A 16,284-nucleotide genomic window follows, 5' to 3' on the forward strand; every position below is an offset into this window, starting at 1 on the left:
GCATTTCTGTATGAATTTTATTAACAGTTTGCCAATTTTTTATCTCTCTCTGTCTCTGTCTCTCACTCACTGTCTCTCATACAGACACACACACATGCATACACACCTAACTGTTGGGATTTCAAAATTTCTCATTTTAATTATGACAAAAATACAGAAAATTACACCAGTTATAGGTATATAGCTTGATGAATTTCCACAGAGTTAACACATCCATATAAATAGCCCGGAGATCAAGAAACAGTACTATAACACTACTCCAGGGCACCTTTCAAATAATCCACCCAAAGGATACACTTTATCTGACATTTTTTAACTGTATGTTTGTGAGTTTCATTCATATGTTGAAAATAGTTACCATTATGTTTATTCTCACTGCTGTATAATATTCCATTGCATGAATATAACATTTATTATCCATCCTGTTTTTGATAGGAATTTGGGTGTTTCCCGTTTGGAGTTACTATGAATTGTGCTGTGAACATTCTTGCAGTCCCTTAGGGAAGACACGGAAGCATTTTTACTTGGATATATATCTAGGAGTGGAACTGTAAAGTCTTAGGTTTGTGTATGTTCAGTTATAGTAGACACCGCAAACGTCATCTAAAATTATTGTACTATTTTATGCTCCTAATAGCAGTCAGTGTATGTGTTGTTCTGATTGGTAACATGTGGTATTTTCTTTTTCATTTTTGCCATTCTAATAGGTAAATAGTGATATTGCATTGTGGTGAAACTTCAATTGTGGTAAAATACACATAACAAAACTTACCATCTTAACCATTTTAAAGTGTACAGATCAGTAGAATGAATTCTATTCACACTATTGTGCTACCATTACCATCGTCCACATATACAACTCTTTTCATCTTCTTAAACTGAAACTCTGTACCCATTAAACAATAATTCACTTCCTCCTCCCTCCAGGCCTGGTACCTTCATTCTATTTACTATCTCTATGATTTTAACTATTCTAAGTATCTCATATAAGTGGAATCACACAATATTTGTCTTTTAGTGACTGACTTATTTCACTAAGCATAATGTCCTCAAGGTTTATCATGTCTTAGCATGTGTCAGAATTTTCTTATTTTTTAAGGCTAAATAACATTCCATTGTACATATATACCACCACTTGTTTATCCATCTGTCATGGACACTTGGGTCACTTCTACCTTTTGGCTATCGGAAATAATGCTGCTATGAACATGGGTGTCCATATCTGTTTGAGTTCTTGCTTTCACTTCTTTTGTTTATATACCCAGAAATGAAACTTCTGGATCATATGGCAATCATATTTTTAATTTTTTGAGGAACCACCTTACTATTTTCCATATTGTACCATTTTACATTCCCACCAAGAGTGCACAAGGATTCCAATTTCTCCACATCCTTACCAACACTTATTATTATTTTTTATAATAGCGATCCTAATGGGTATAAGACGGTGCAAAAGATAATTTGTTTTTTCCTGGTGACTAATGCAATTGAACATCTTCTCCTGTGGTTATTGGCCTGTAATCTCTTTTGCAGATTTTCCATTCAAGCCTTTGCCCACTTTTCTTACAAGTTGTCACCCTTTTCCTATTGTCCTGTAGTTTATTTACATATCTTGAATGAGTACTGAATTAGTCTGTTCTCACACTGCTATAAAGAACTACCTGAGACTGAGTAATTCATAAAGAGGAGGTTTAATTGACTCACAGTTCCACAGTCTGCACAGGAGGCATGGCTGGGGAGGCCTCAGGAAATTTACAATTATGGCAGAACGTGAAGGAGAAGCAGGCACAGTCTTCACATGGCGGAGCAGGAGAGAGGGAGTGAGCGAAGAGGGAAGTGGCACACACTTTCAAACAACCAGATCTCATGAGAACTCTTATCACAAGAAAACCAAGGCAGGGAGTCCACCCCATGATTCAGTCACCTTCCACAAGGCCCCACCCCTGACATGTGAGGATTACAATTCAACATGAGATTTGGGTGGGGACACAGAGCCAAATCATATCAAGTACTTTGTCAGATGAATGTGTTGCAAATATCTTCTCTCATTCTGTGGGCTGCTTTTTCTAGTGGAAGGGGAATCAGTGGCTTATGCTGTCTCTATGATTTTGAAAATCAAACTTCAGTTCTACCTATTCCTTAAGGTCTCACAGTACTTGGGTCTTTTCTATGAAACATTGTTTTATTAGTTTCCTATAACTCCAGCATTAATTTTCACCGTCTCTGCCCTTCTAGAGTGTTTCCCATCTGATTTTGTGATCTAATGGTAATATAATTAGTTCATATCCTTGTTTGCCTCTCACATACTCTACAGCCAGACCACATTGCTTACGTGCTTTTGCATGCATTACTTTCCTGCCTGACTTTAAATCAGAGGGCAAGGATTTTGTTTAACAAATATTATCCTTAATACATACCAACAAGTACAGCTGTAGCAAGAGCTACAATACTTGTTATATGTAATACTTGGTATATGTAACAAGAGCTACAATACTTGTTATATGTAATACTTGGTATATGTAACAAGAGCGAGAGCTCAATACTTGTTATATGATTTGAAAAATGTTAATATTACCAGGAATAGCTACTATCCACTAAAAGAACAGACAGTAAATAAATCGTTCCAATTATTTTGTTCAAAAGGTCTTTAAAACAGAGCCACATAAGTCATCAAGTGAGTCTAACCTCTACAACATAAAGGAATCGTATTGAAACTGTTTCACTTTAACCTCCCTGGATTCTATTTGGAATTTCAGTTATTAACAGTCCTGCATACCACCTTCATCATCTACTTCATCTTGTTACTCACTTACTTCTAAAAATACTTACTTTTGACCTCAGGTTGGTAAAAGTAGCCTACTCTCATGTTTGTTTATGCTTTTGTTCTGCTGCTGGTCTCTTTGGTAAATGTACATCTATTCATATTATGAGTTTGGATTAGCCTGAAATGGTAAAGTGGGATAAGGTGTCAACATGATCTTTGACAGTCTTATTATGTGCAAAATTAGCTACCTAATATAAATTTCTCAATAAGAATGGGGGTGCTGTAGGTGGTGGTGGCGAAGTTTACATCCTTTGAAAATCAAATGATTTAGACATCTATATATTTGACATTCACTTTTAAAATGCTTGTAAATGGAACACAGCCATTGCTCAATTTACACTTTCCTTTTAGTTCTCTATCAGTATGTTTGTGAACTCAGAAAGGATTTTTCCCCGAAGTGATATCTGAGTTTCACTGGGTAAAAACAAAAGATTTTAAAAGCCTCATTTAATACTTTTTTGGGGGAGATAGCTACTTAATTAAATTTTATTATTTGTCCTCTGGGACTGAGATGAAGAAAAATTAGACATGTAATCTCTTTCAGGGCTGTTTTGATGGATTGCCTGCATTTCTCTCACATATCAGATAACAAGACGGCCAGTGTTTTTATAGGCTTTGTGCCTTTACCCTTGGAATTCTACAAAAAAAATCTCTCAAGTTCATGTGTAACTTGGAATGAAATGCTCCACATGTGCTTCCAGAATTCTCTTTTCTGCATCAAATCAGAAAAAATGAGTCATGACTCATAAGGAATTTTCTATCAGCTAATGTGATATTTAGGAAGGTGCACGAAATCCTTGAAGCCTCTAGGGCACTATTTAATGTATTATTGCAAAAAAAAAAATCAATAGAGCAATTTTCTATGATACGGCTAATTCAGTCATTATTACAATAGGGATGCAATAGATGTAAAGCATTTCCTCAAGAGCTTAACTCATTATGGAAAAGCAAACCTGGATAAATCAGAATGCTTACAGACCTGAGGTGGGATAGCAAAATGGATATTCTGGTTAGAGCAGGGTCTGGTTGCACTTAACAGAGGCTGATTACAGTACTTTAACCAAGTAAAGAGTTTGTTTACCCAATGTAACAAGAGTCTGGAGGTAGGAAATGCATGGATAGTGAAGGCCCTTGAGAGAACAGGCCCCTTTCCCCTCCTGCTGCACAATGCTCAGTACTTAGGAATGACTGCTCCACTTTACACTGAATCACAATCTGGACAAGAAAAAAGACAGGTTAAAAGTAGAAAGCTTATGCCAGCTGAGCAGTCCTTTATAGAAAGATACAGGTATCAACAAAAAAATAGCTGTCCATGAAGTAGCTTTTGATCTAGTTTACTGGCCAATGGACTAGATGATCACCCTAGCTGGAAGGGTATTTACGGAGGTATTTTAAATTATTTACTATTATCTCAAGCAAATTCAAGATTCTGTTAGCAAGGAAGAAGAGTACACACTGGATAGGGAAATCAGCAATGTCCATCACATTTGATTAACCAAATTAAGTGCCACACTTCATATTTTAAATCTTGTCATCAGACATTTAAAAGAATGTATTTCATCCATTTCCACACAATTCAAAGTTCACCACCACACAGATCATAAAGAAGTTTTCTTTTGGTTACTGTTTCTCAAGTTACCTGATATTTCAATAAGAAATGATAACTTATGATACAGCCACTTGATGGACTACTGCATAGTCATTAACAATGAAAAATACATAGCAAAAGATTTGCACAAGCATTTCACAAAAAAGTATCTAAATGACTAACAACATGAAAAAGACGCTCACCTTTGTCATTGGAAATATGCAAATTAAAGCCATAATTAAATACCATAATACACCTAGCAAAATGTTTAAAATTAAAAAGACACAGAATTTCAAGTGTTGGTGCATATGTGGAGCAACTGAAATCCTCATACAGAAAGTATTAGAAAAATCTTCAAAATACCCTTTTCCCACCCAATAAAGAGAAACAAATCTTGAGCAGAAAGCAGAGCTGAAGTCTGTATGTAACCAGGAAAAATGGGGCTAGTCTGAGTGCAGATGCTAGTGGCAGCTATGTGAGGAGCTGAATCAGATACTCCTGTATTTAGGGGGCACCACAGAAAGGGTTAAAGTGCCCCCAGGTTGCTAGCACCCTGGACCCATAGTAGAAGCAGATACAAACTGTTTTTGAAGAAAAGTATCCACACTTTTTAGGCCATTAAATTTCCCACATATTAAGATCAATGAAATATCATTCACAATCTTTCAGATCACCAAGCATACAAGGAGGCAAGCCACTATGGGTGAGATAGATTAAAAACAACACACAACTTGTTTATATATTGGAATAGTTTCATTGGGCAAAAACAAAAGATTTTAAAAGCCTCATTTAATACTGAGTACTGAGATACAGAGTACCGAATAAGTAGATAAGAAACATTTAAAGAAGTGAAGCATGGAACCACAGAGATGGGGAAGGAATACCAGAGTATCAGGAATAACTGGGAAGATATGCATAACAATAAAGTGGAACTTCTAAAATGAAAAATAGACTTTTAAAAATTAAAAAAGTCTCAATGTATGGGGTTTAACAACAGATGAAACATACTTGAACAGTGATCTGGAATACACAGCTGAGGAAATTACCCCGAATAGAGCATAGAGAGTAGTAAGAAGATGAAAAAGATGAAAGAAGCTAAGAAATACGGAGAACAGAAGAGGAAACAGAAACATGTATTCTGAACTCTAAGACAGTAAAGAGAATTGAGAAAAAGGAATTAATTGAAGAGACAGTGACTGAGAATTTTACAGAAGTGATATAACTCTATTTTCCTAAGTAGAATAAAATAAACCCAAAAGTAGACACATCATAGTGAAATTGTAGAAGAGCAAACACAAAAAGTTTCCAAACTAGCCAGAGGAAAAGAGACAAATCATCCATATAATACAACAGCAATGACAAAAACCAAAATGAAATGGAATAACATCTTCCAAGTGTCCATTTTGCAATGTAGATCAAACCCATTGTTAGAGGATGAAAGTGATATAAATACATTTTCAGGTAAAGTTTCTCACCAAGAGACCTCTATTAAAGGAACTTCTAAAAGATGTACTTTAGAAATAAAGAAAAATGATCATAGAATGATCTGAGATATGAAAAGGAATAGTAAGTAAAATACAAACATGTAAGTACATATATATACACACATACATAAATAAACATCTGTGTAAGATAGTCTGGAGAGAGGTGCCCAGATTTAAAACATTCTAAGGGTTTTGGATTGTCTAGGGGTAGTGTTTAAGATATTTAACTTAAAACTTTATTGTATTAAATACGCAAGGCAAAAATTTAAGGGTAACACTAAGAGAATAGAAATTGTTAACATAAATTTGAAAAAAATATGGAAGAATAAGACACACATGCCCCACATATTTTTCAAAAGCAAGGAAGAAAAAAGCATAGAAAAAAAATGAGACTAATAAAATTAGTTCAAACAAGTCCACATATATGTCAATAATTACAATGAATGTAAATGGAATAAACTTGCCAATTAAAGGTTATACTGCCATATTGGATAAAAAAACAAAATCCAGCTGTGTGAAGTTTATGGGACACAAATAAAAAGGACAGAGAATGGTTGAAAGAGAGGTGGTAGAGAGAAAAGTTATATAAGGTAAACACCAATAAAAAGAGAACTGGGATGTTTAATATTTGACAAAAATTTTAAGACAAAAAGCAGTACTGGTGATAAAGAGGGTAACTACTAAATAACAAAGAATAAATTCATCAGAAAGGAAAAATATAACAATTTAAATGTCCATTTTCCTAATAGCCTCAAAATATTAAAAGCAAAAATTCACAGAATTTCAGGGTAAAATGGCCAAATGCGGAATTATAAGTCCTCCTTGTTCTTTACTGTAAAAATCATAAATAAAAGAGTGAATACATTCAAAAGATATTTGTATTAGCTTGTGGGATTAAGGATTTTTCTCCATTTTCTAAACTTTATTGCTGTGCTATTGCTTTTATAATTAATATACTTTTTTTCAGAAATGAAGTATGCAGGTGAAATCTTTAGATAACAGAGGGTTAATTATGGTTTTACTAAATTTGGGGGTAATTACAGTCTGTAGTTTTAGATCCTGTCCCCAGTGATTATCAGGTTGTGTACATTTTAAAGATAATTTCTTGTTTGAGTTTTGCTAAAATTTCAAATGACTTTTACATGGACTCAAGTGGTTCAGACACCACTGGACTCACACATTAAAGAATGTGGTTTACTACACAGTTTCTGCTTTACTCAATAAGAATAAAATACTTCTAGAAAGAATGCATAATAATGCACTCCAAACTTGAATATGCTACTGATTGTTAATGGCTACATTATTCTGGATATTTGTATCAACAACATAGCGACAACATTTCTAGACTTCTGCCCAGATACTACAATTACTATCCTAGGCATTAGTTACTCTCAGAAAAGTAGAGAAAGATGCAAATGGAAAATAAAGCAGCATTCAAGGAAGCTGGCTCTAAAGAAAACAAGCACAGGTGGCAGGGCATGGTGGCTCATGCCTGTAATCCCAGCATTTTGGGAGGCTGAGGCAGGCGAATCACGAGGTCAGGAGTTCGAGACCAGCCTGGCCAACATGGTGAAACCCCATCTCTACGAAAAATGCAAAAAATTAGCTGGGTGTAGTGGTAAGCGTCTGTAATCCCAGCTACTTGGAGGCTAAGGCAGGAGAATCGCTTACACCCAGGAGGCGGAGGTTGCAGTCACGCCACTGCACTCCAGCCCTGGCAACGGCGTCTCATCTCAGAAAACCAACCAACCAACCAACAAAAAGTTTACTTTATCACAGTATTGAAAACGGAGACAGCAAATGGACTCTCTTTGAATATATAACCTAAAAACTGAAACTGTAAAATTTAATCTATTATACAGAATTTTTTTTCACAGTTGTTTAAATTTTACTGTTTGCAATTCTAGAAAAATAACATTATGTTGGAAAAGTAAGCAGTAATTTAAAATGAATTATATTTTGAAAAATACAGAAAAATGACAGGAATTCTAAATTTTATGAATATTTTACCCAAGAAATGTGTTTTAGAATCTTTTGAGATTTGCATTCGAAAATATTGTTGGTCCAGTTATTTCACTGTTTAAAGCCAACAATAAAAGAATAGGAAAAGAATGTAGTTACTTCCAACTCTGGGCTATAACAATAAGATAATAACGTCTAGAAATTACACTTTAAAACCTTCAGAGTAAATTAATAAAAATTCAACATACTTCAAGTTATCACTTTATTTTTTCTATCATTACCTTTTTGTTTACTGTTTGAATTTATTGAATTATACATACAATGAAGAGTACAATAAATGTACATACAGCTTTATGAATTCTCACATAGTGAACCTGTGTTACAAGTAATCTATTATTAACTTTTAAGATGATACAGTGCTATGATCGAAGGACTAAAATGATCAACATTACCATAAAAGGCAGTTATAAACAAGAACAATTAAGTGTAATTAAATCAGGTGGGAGGCATACTTAGAAAAATGAAACAATTTTTGGCTCACATTTTACACCACACAGGTATTCTGTATCTTTAGAACATGAGAAAATACATATTCTCAGTCTGATAGGTCTCCGACTTGGGGGTTCTTTTACTGTACTTTTTTCTCTCTAGTAGCCGAACATTTTAAAGGAATCAGCAGACAAAACATCAAACTTCAGAACCAATTAGACTTTTAAAAGCAACGTTCTTGCCCTTTCCAGAGATACATGCCTTAATCCTCCTACAAATCATGACCTTACACGGTAACTTTAAGGGTGAACATCAACTTATCTACATTTTGGCGCTTGCTTTCCCTAAGTGGCAGATGGTTTCTATTAACCTAAAATTGAAGTCCTTGTTGGGGGACCCCTAATTCCATGTCTAGTCCTAGTGCCCAGAGGCTACCAAAGACGATACGAATAGCTTCTCAGGCACTCCACCCACCATTTACCTTGTTAATGCAAATCTCGCCCAGACCTGGGTCCCGAAATTATTTTGCCCTGCAGAACAGAAATGTTATGGTGTTCATTCAGTGAACTCGTCCCTAGTTTTTAATCTTTGTATTTTCTGCGTATACTTCGAGCCACCAGTAACTTTCCCAGTTACCAAGAAACAGTGTAACACAGGTCGCTATTTGTTTTGTTCGGAATTTACGAGCCATTTAAGCACACACGTGATTAGCAACACTAAGGGGGCTCTTCCAGGCAAAGAATCCACAGAATGAGAGGCCCTTGGTACCCAAATGAAGCAACAATGAAAGATCGGCGAAGCTCAGCAAGGTGCCTGAGCGCCACGGACGCCTGCTCTGATTTCAGGTTGCCGGCGCGCGCCCGCGGGTCTGCCTTTATGGGCGAGGCGCAAAAGGGCTCCAGGAAAGAGGGTGCCCTTAGGGGCTCGGAGATTAGCGTGGGCGACCCTGCCACCAGCCGCCCCCACCACAAAGAAGAGGAAACGCTCCGCATCCCGTCACCAGGGCAACTCTGCAACCCGACACCAAGGCTCAAGATTCCGCATCCCGGGCAGCGGACACAGAAGAAAAGCACATCGCGGCCCGGCCGCGGGGCTCCAAGGCGTCCCTGCGGCTGCTGTTCCTAGGGTGCCAAGAGCGAAGCGGGGGCCACCCCTCTCCGCCGGCCCGGGGTCCGGAGATCGGCCATCCTCCGCAACGCCACCGCGCCCGGCCGGCGCCTGCCGCACGTGGCGGCCGTGATTGTCCCGGGGCGGTATCCCTCCGCGCCCCCGCCTCAGTCTCCCCCCGCCCTTCCCGGGACCCTCCGTGCCAGGGCGCCGCGGAAGGATCGCACGCACGCGCGCGCGCACGCCCCGCCGTATCCGCGGAGAACGGAGGGCGCTGCGGTAAGGAGCAGCCACCGCCACCACCACCGGCACAGCGACTCCGCAGCCTCCCGCCGCTGGTTAGTCAGCCCCGCGGCTGCGGGCGGCCGGGTGGCCGGGCGCGCTCTGAGGTTCGTCCCTCATCGCTGAACCCGCGTCCTCCCTCCGCAGCTCCTCGGGGAGGGGGGCGGTCGGTGCCTGCGCAGAGCCGCCTCCTCCCCGCCCCCGCCCCGCCTTCCCCCGCGCCGCCGCCGCCGCCGCCCGCTACCGCCGCCGCCGCGCCTGCTGCTCCTCGCCGTCCGCGCTGCAGTGCGAAGGGCTCGAAGATGGCCGGTTGGCAGAGCTACGTGGATAACCTGATGTGCGATGGCTGCTGCCAGGAGGCCGCCATTGTCGGCTACTGCGACGCCAAATACGTCTGGGCAGCCACGGCCGGGGGCGTCTTTCAGAGCATTACGGTGAGGACCAGTGGCGGCCGGGACCCTGGTCTCTGCACCGGAGTGGGGTTGGCGGGCCGCGGGGGCGCCGCAGCGCGGGGCCGGAACACCGAGGGCCGAGCCCGCAGGTGTGCTAGGCAGCGGGCGCCGAGGATGCGGCTGCCGGGCAGGCTGGGAGGCCGAGGCCCGGGGACGCCCCCTCACCCGGGGCTGCGCTGACAGGCGGGGGCGGCGGCCGGACTCCTCGCTGGCCCTCGCCGGGCGTCCCCGGCGTTCCCAGCGTGGGTCCAGGTGCCCGGATTGGGGGAGGGGGCACGCACCGGCCAGGGCAAGGGGAGGGGTTCCTTTTTTCCTCCTAGTGCGGTTCCCCTAGGTTCTCTTGAAGCCCTGAGGTTTGCTATGCACGTCCTGGGGTGGAAGCGGGGGTCGGAGATCCGGGCTGGGGAGCGCGGGCCCCGGGTAGAGGTCCCCAGGCTTCCTGGCCGCCTCTTGCTTGGCGGACAGCGAGCCGCCCGCGCCTCCGGCTGTGGGAGGCGGTGGCCCCGACCCGGCCCCCGGGATTCTCGAAGCGACTTTGCGTAGGTTTGCCGATGTCCAGGCCTCTGGGGCTTGCGAGAGATGTACGCCGACCGCGTAGGTGGATTCGTGAATCTCGACTTCAGCTGTAGCTCTATAGGTTGTTTTTTTTTTTTTTTTTTTTTTTTTAATTCTCCAAGATGGCGAACTGCCATTGATTTCTCTCCTTCTCATATGGAGATTCATCGATATACGGTTATCCCCAGTTACGCAACATAGCTCAAAAAAGGGGTGCTTTTCGGGGGCTTTCAATTATCTGCGAAGACCAGGAGCACACTTCACTTCTCCAAGTCCCTCCCTCTTTAGTGGTGGCAGTAAAGGAACTAATGCAGTTTTATGCTTAACATTGCCTGATTTTCTTGAGACTTGATGGTTTTGAGTTGGTTGCAGTATGTTTGGGGAATATTTGCAGGTAAGCCTCCAGCTTATTGTTTTGCCTGTTTCTGCCCAAGGCTGTTTCTAAAATTATGATAATTGTATTAAATACGAGACCATTCCTTTAATTTCTTAGCACCACGCTCCCTTCCCATTAAACACCAAAATTCAGGTCCCCTATTATGGGTGCTAATTATTCTTTTACCACTTAACGTTGTTTAAAGTCTGACTTTAGAACTCAGTCCTTAATGCTAGTACTTTAAGGTCTCGTATACCCGCAGTGGACTACAATTCTTGTAGGGAATTGGCATCTGGTCATCAACTTTTTTCCTGCAGTCCTCTTGTCTTTGTGTGTGAGTTCCCGCTGTCTGACTAGGAAGATTGCGGGAGTGTGCTTGGAAATGGCTGGGGCCTGCTATGACTCTGCAGTTCTGATGGGGGCGACGCCTTCCTTCTTATTCATGGAATGTTAGAATGCACGTTTTCTCCTTTCCGGTTCTGGTGGCTACCTCAGTTTCTTTCCCAATCTCCCTCCATTTTCTCTGTTTTACTATTGCCTACCGCAGTGCTGTAGACAGAATCCACTTTGCGTTTGCCCAGAAAGAAAACTGATTACTGAGATGGGAGGGGAAGGGAAGTTGGAAAGAAACAGGAGTCGTGGCTAGAAAAATAGGAGGGAAATACGAATTTGGAAAAGCACTGATGTCCAGGGATTGAAGTCCATATCATCAGGTATATTTCTAGTTATTCCAAGCAGAGAAGTGAACAAATCAAAGAACAGGCTTTATTTTGGGAGACTTTGAAGCAACTTTAAATGTGATGAAACATGATTTACTGTAATGGGACTGAATATGATAGACCAGCTGTGTTCAAAGAGTTGATAGCTGAATTTTTACCATTACGTGAACACTTTCAGGCACCAGCTGACTTAATACAGTTTATAAATAACTCTTTAAGTTTGCACTTTGTCTAGTGTCAACTATCAATTATTTAGAGTTTGTTTGTATAGACTGGTCTTGGTTAAGAGACGACACCGTTAACTGAAATCAAATCAACTGATGTAAAAGATGTGATTATATAGGATTAAGTAATTATTAGAAAAGACCGAATCTTGGTTTTACGTTAGTGAAATGTGGCTGTCTGGCATAGCACACAGCCTTTCCTGTTAACATCAAGCCCTAAAAGGAATTAACTACAACTTCATGTTTTTGTTTTTTTTTTTCCTTTCTGGTGGGGGGCAGCCAATAGAAATAGATATGATTGTAGGAAAAGACCGGGAAGGTTTCTTTACCAACGGTTTGACTCTTGGCGCGAAGAAATGCTCAGTGATCAGAGATAGTCTATACGTCGATGGTGACTGCACAATGGACATCCGGACAAAGAGTCAAGGTGGGGAGCCAACATACAACGTTGCTGTCGGCAGAGCTGGTAGAGGTAAGTAAGGCATTCTTTTGGTTAAAAGTTGCATGCCACATTACAACTTATTAAGCAGTTTCTTTTAACATTTTGAATAAAAGTTAGTCCATAATGGCTATTAAGGTGGTTTTTGTGAACTGCCCAGCACTATGGAGAAGCACTGCTTTAGTTTTACCTACTCTACAGCATCTACAACCTGCCCTCTTAGATCCTGATTTTGTTCTAAGGTAGAATATTCGTATCAACTCACTTTCAGCTTTATTAAACTTAAAAGTCTCTTAAACTGCTTGGCATGTCAAATGATAATCGTGTGGTGTTTCAGATTGTTAAATTGTTGGAGTCACTTGGTTATTTTAGTCTTTTGCAGTTTGTGTTTGACCTTTGGATCTCTTTTCTTTTTTTTCTTGCTTGTATGCTAACCATTTCACTACTCAGCATAAAGAAGTAAAAATTAACATCAGTTCATTTTTCAGTTAGGAACTTTGCTGGGGAAGAGATAATTAGATGAGGATTTTGGAGTAAGTTATCCATTCACTGAAATATTTTCAAAAATTGTGTGTCTGAGACTTAGATTTGAAAAGTAGGAAATTACATTTCATTTGTATACTTGGTCCAAAAATTCAGGTGTCTCCAGACTGTTGTCAGCATTATAGAAACTCTTAATTGTACTAAGTCTCCCTACTTTTTCAAAATAAACTTTTGAAATTGAGGTTTATTATGACATCTGATTGATTTACAAATACATTTAAATGGGTTAACGCATACGAATATTTTGTAAATATAGAGTGCTTCTGTAGTCTCACATAGCTGACTTGGCACATCTAATTTTAATAACAGCTCTACCATGTGAGGGGACTTGAAGCTGCCCTGAGTTGTAATTTAATGCTGTGGCTCTACCAGCTCCCTGTGATTATCCTAAAAGTTACTCGTAATTCTGGTGTGAGTTGATGTTTTAAGTATTTATAAGAAAATTAGATGACTTTGAAATAGTGACAAATCTCCTTAAACCTTAGCTGCACTATATGCTAAAAAGAAGCGTCAAGCACAAGACAAAAAAAAAAAAAAACCAGAATATTTTTATATTCTACAGCACTACTGACATCTAGTGGTAGTGAATATAAAATTTGATATATACATATATTTTGGGTTATAGACCTTTGAATTGCATTATACAAGAGCGATTAGAAATCGTAAACCTATTTTTTTAGATGCAATTAAAAACAAGGGTAGTACAGTGAAGTTATCAGTAAGCAAACACCTTAAATAATTTAATTTGGCCTTTTCTGAATGATACTGAGTATGCTACTTAAAATTTGATCTTCATTTTCCTTTGGAAATAAGAGATACATTTAGCCTCACTGGTAAAATGTAATAGTTTAAACTTGTCAAGCATGTTAAAATTTGGGGAGAGTTTGTAGGTAAATAACTCCCTGAGTTTATTAAGTTTATATGTTTGGGACAAGTAATAACATGTACTTGACATAAGCCAGAATTTTTTTGCCCTAAAATAGAAGACAAATGATCACCTTTTTTTTTTTTTTTTTCCTGTAGTTAGTGTAAAGATAGTTGTATAGAACTTTTGCTTGCATTGATTGGGCTTCCAAGATGCATTCAAGTTTACTATTTTCTGTTTAGTATATTACTAGTTTGAAAGTTCTTTTTGGAAACCTACTTGATTTCAGTGCTTGGCAGTTCATGGAAAACTAACTTAATGTTAACTTATTAATCGGGGTTCTGTCTGCTAAAACTTATGTGACTTTCTTGATTAACACTTCTTTTGAAACACTTTTCTTCTTTCTCTTTCAGTCTTGGTCTTTGTAATGGGAAAAGAAGGGGTCCATGGAGGCGGATTGAATAAGAAGGCATACTCAATGGCAAAATACTTGAGAGACTCTGGGTTCTAGCTGCTAGGCAGACTGTTAAGTATTAGGGGAAAATTGCTCTTAAACTTTCCTAGCTGTAAGCTTAAGTCTTAATTCTGGAAATTTTATTAGCAATGCAGGGTGATGGGGTATGAACCTGTGTCTCCTTTGTATCCCTCTGTTGGTGGGGAAAGGTGTCTTTCTTTCTGCCCTCCCCCCCCCAAGTAATTCTGTTCACTTTTGTTTTGTTTCCTTGTGTACTCCAGCATTGGTTATAGTCATGGGAAAGGAAGGTGTCCACGGAGGCACACTTAACAAGAAAGCATATGAACTCGCTTTATACCTGAGGAGGTCTGATGTGTAAGCAGCCTCTCCCCATCTACCTAGCAACTGTCTTCATCAACAACCCTAATTATGGTCACAATGCTACCAAACTATAGATGGTAGCTAATTTTTCTTTACCTATTTTCTAATGTCATGATTCCTGTTTGCCCAATGGATCATTTGTATGTTAACCACTGTATGTAACCAACCCTTATCTGGCAACGTAATTGCAGCACAATAATGATTTGCATGATACCTTGAAATTGGGGGGAGGGGGCATGCCAAGTTGGGCATCACTTTGTCTTAGCAATTAATGGGATATTGATTACTAAAATAAGTTAATATTAAGCAAGGTGCCGGTTGTACAATCTCTGATCAATGTCTTTTCAGCACTTTGAGCATTTACTTGGCTCATTTAGTCTTCCTTTTGTAGCGCATGGTTGGGAGGAAAAAGTGCATGCATCTTTCCTTCACTCTTCTCTTTTTCCCGCCCCACCTCCCTTCGCACATAGGCATTTGGTTTGCTTCCATCTTTTTTTATGCAGTGCCTGTTTTTTTTAACCAATTAATATCCCTTTTGTTGATGAGCTATTGAGAGCTGCAGTAGTTTGCTTTTAGTATTGTTGTTGCACTTGAGACAAACCTTTATTCATAGTGTCTACAGGACATATGAAGAGTGCAATGGCAAAACAAGAGCAAAAAGCACTTCCTCCCATGACCTTACAGTAACCATACTGATTGACTCCCCAGGGACATTCCATCATTGCAATAGCTCAGATTTTTATTCCTGTCTTTTTCTTTGCACACCAGCTCTACTCTTTAGTAAAATTGTAAAAGGCTGCCATTATGGACATTAGATATCCCAACATAACCATCTGGAGTGTGTCCAGTTTGTTCTTCATAGGACCAATTTTTATTTGCAGCTTGAGTTTTTATATGAAGTTGCATTATTGTGGACTTGGCTGTCTTGTGATGAATTTTTTTCATATGTATTCTGTGCCATACTATTGTTAAAATGAACCGTTGCTATTGTGAGATGGATTTTAACCGACCTCTTAAGGGTTTCTTTCGAATGGCACTACTTTAGGGACATTCTAGTATTTGCTTCTATTGTTTGGGCCTTGTGGATAATGTACAGATTTAAAAACAAATCTTGTTGCTGATTTGTCCATTTCTTTCCCTGCACTTTGTTACATCTGGGATACAGTCTAACTCATCTGATTTAATATGCATTTAAAAAAATGCCATAACTATTAAACACCTTGTTTACAGACAGATGAAATAAATTTATTCCAACCAAATACTCTAGGCTCCTGTTGTTTATATAAATTGTTGGCTTACTGTTAAAAGCTGATTTTTGACAAAGTGGGAATACACAGAATAGGCCAAAGTCTGCTGCAAGCATAAAATTTTTTTTTTTTTTTTTTTTTTTTTTTGAGACGGAGTCTTGCTCTGTCGCCCAGGCTGGAGTGCAGTGGCACAATTTCGGCTCACTGCAAGCTCCGTCTCCAGGTTCATGCCATTCTCCTGCCTCAGCCTCCCGAGTAGCTGGGACTAGAGGCCACACCGCCACGCCGGGCTA

General features: G+C 39.7%; 1 protein-coding gene across 2 annotated transcripts; it reads left to right on the plus strand.

Moving 5' to 3' along the window:
• The first annotated feature begins 9,692 nt into the window (after nucleotides 1–9,692).
• PFN2 (profilin 2) lies at nucleotides 9,693–16,003 on the plus strand. 2 transcript variants are annotated; one of them, XM_038002734.2, is made up of 3 exons: nucleotides 9,693–10,170; nucleotides 12,342–12,534; nucleotides 14,645–16,003. In XM_038002734.2, exons 1-3 carry the CDS (start codon nucleotides 10,039–10,041, stop codon nucleotides 14,740–14,742), a joined length of 423 nt encoding a protein of 140 aa, XP_037858662.1. In that variant the 5' UTR covers nucleotides 9,693–10,038; the 3' UTR covers nucleotides 14,743–16,003. The 2 variants fall into 2 exon arrangements, with proteins under 2 accessions (XP_037858662.1, XP_008006932.2); XM_008008741.3 differs by having other exon boundaries at nucleotides 9,701–10,170; nucleotides 14,323–16,003.
• The last annotated feature ends 281 nt before the right edge of the window (nucleotides 16,004–16,284 follow it).

Source organism: Chlorocebus sabaeus, chromosome 15 (assembly GCF_047675955.1).
Source record: "Chlorocebus sabaeus isolate Y175 chromosome 15, mChlSab1.0.hap1, whole genome shotgun sequence".
In the NCBI taxonomy this organism is placed as follows: domain Eukaryota; kingdom Metazoa; phylum Chordata; class Mammalia; order Primates; family Cercopithecidae; genus Chlorocebus; species Chlorocebus sabaeus.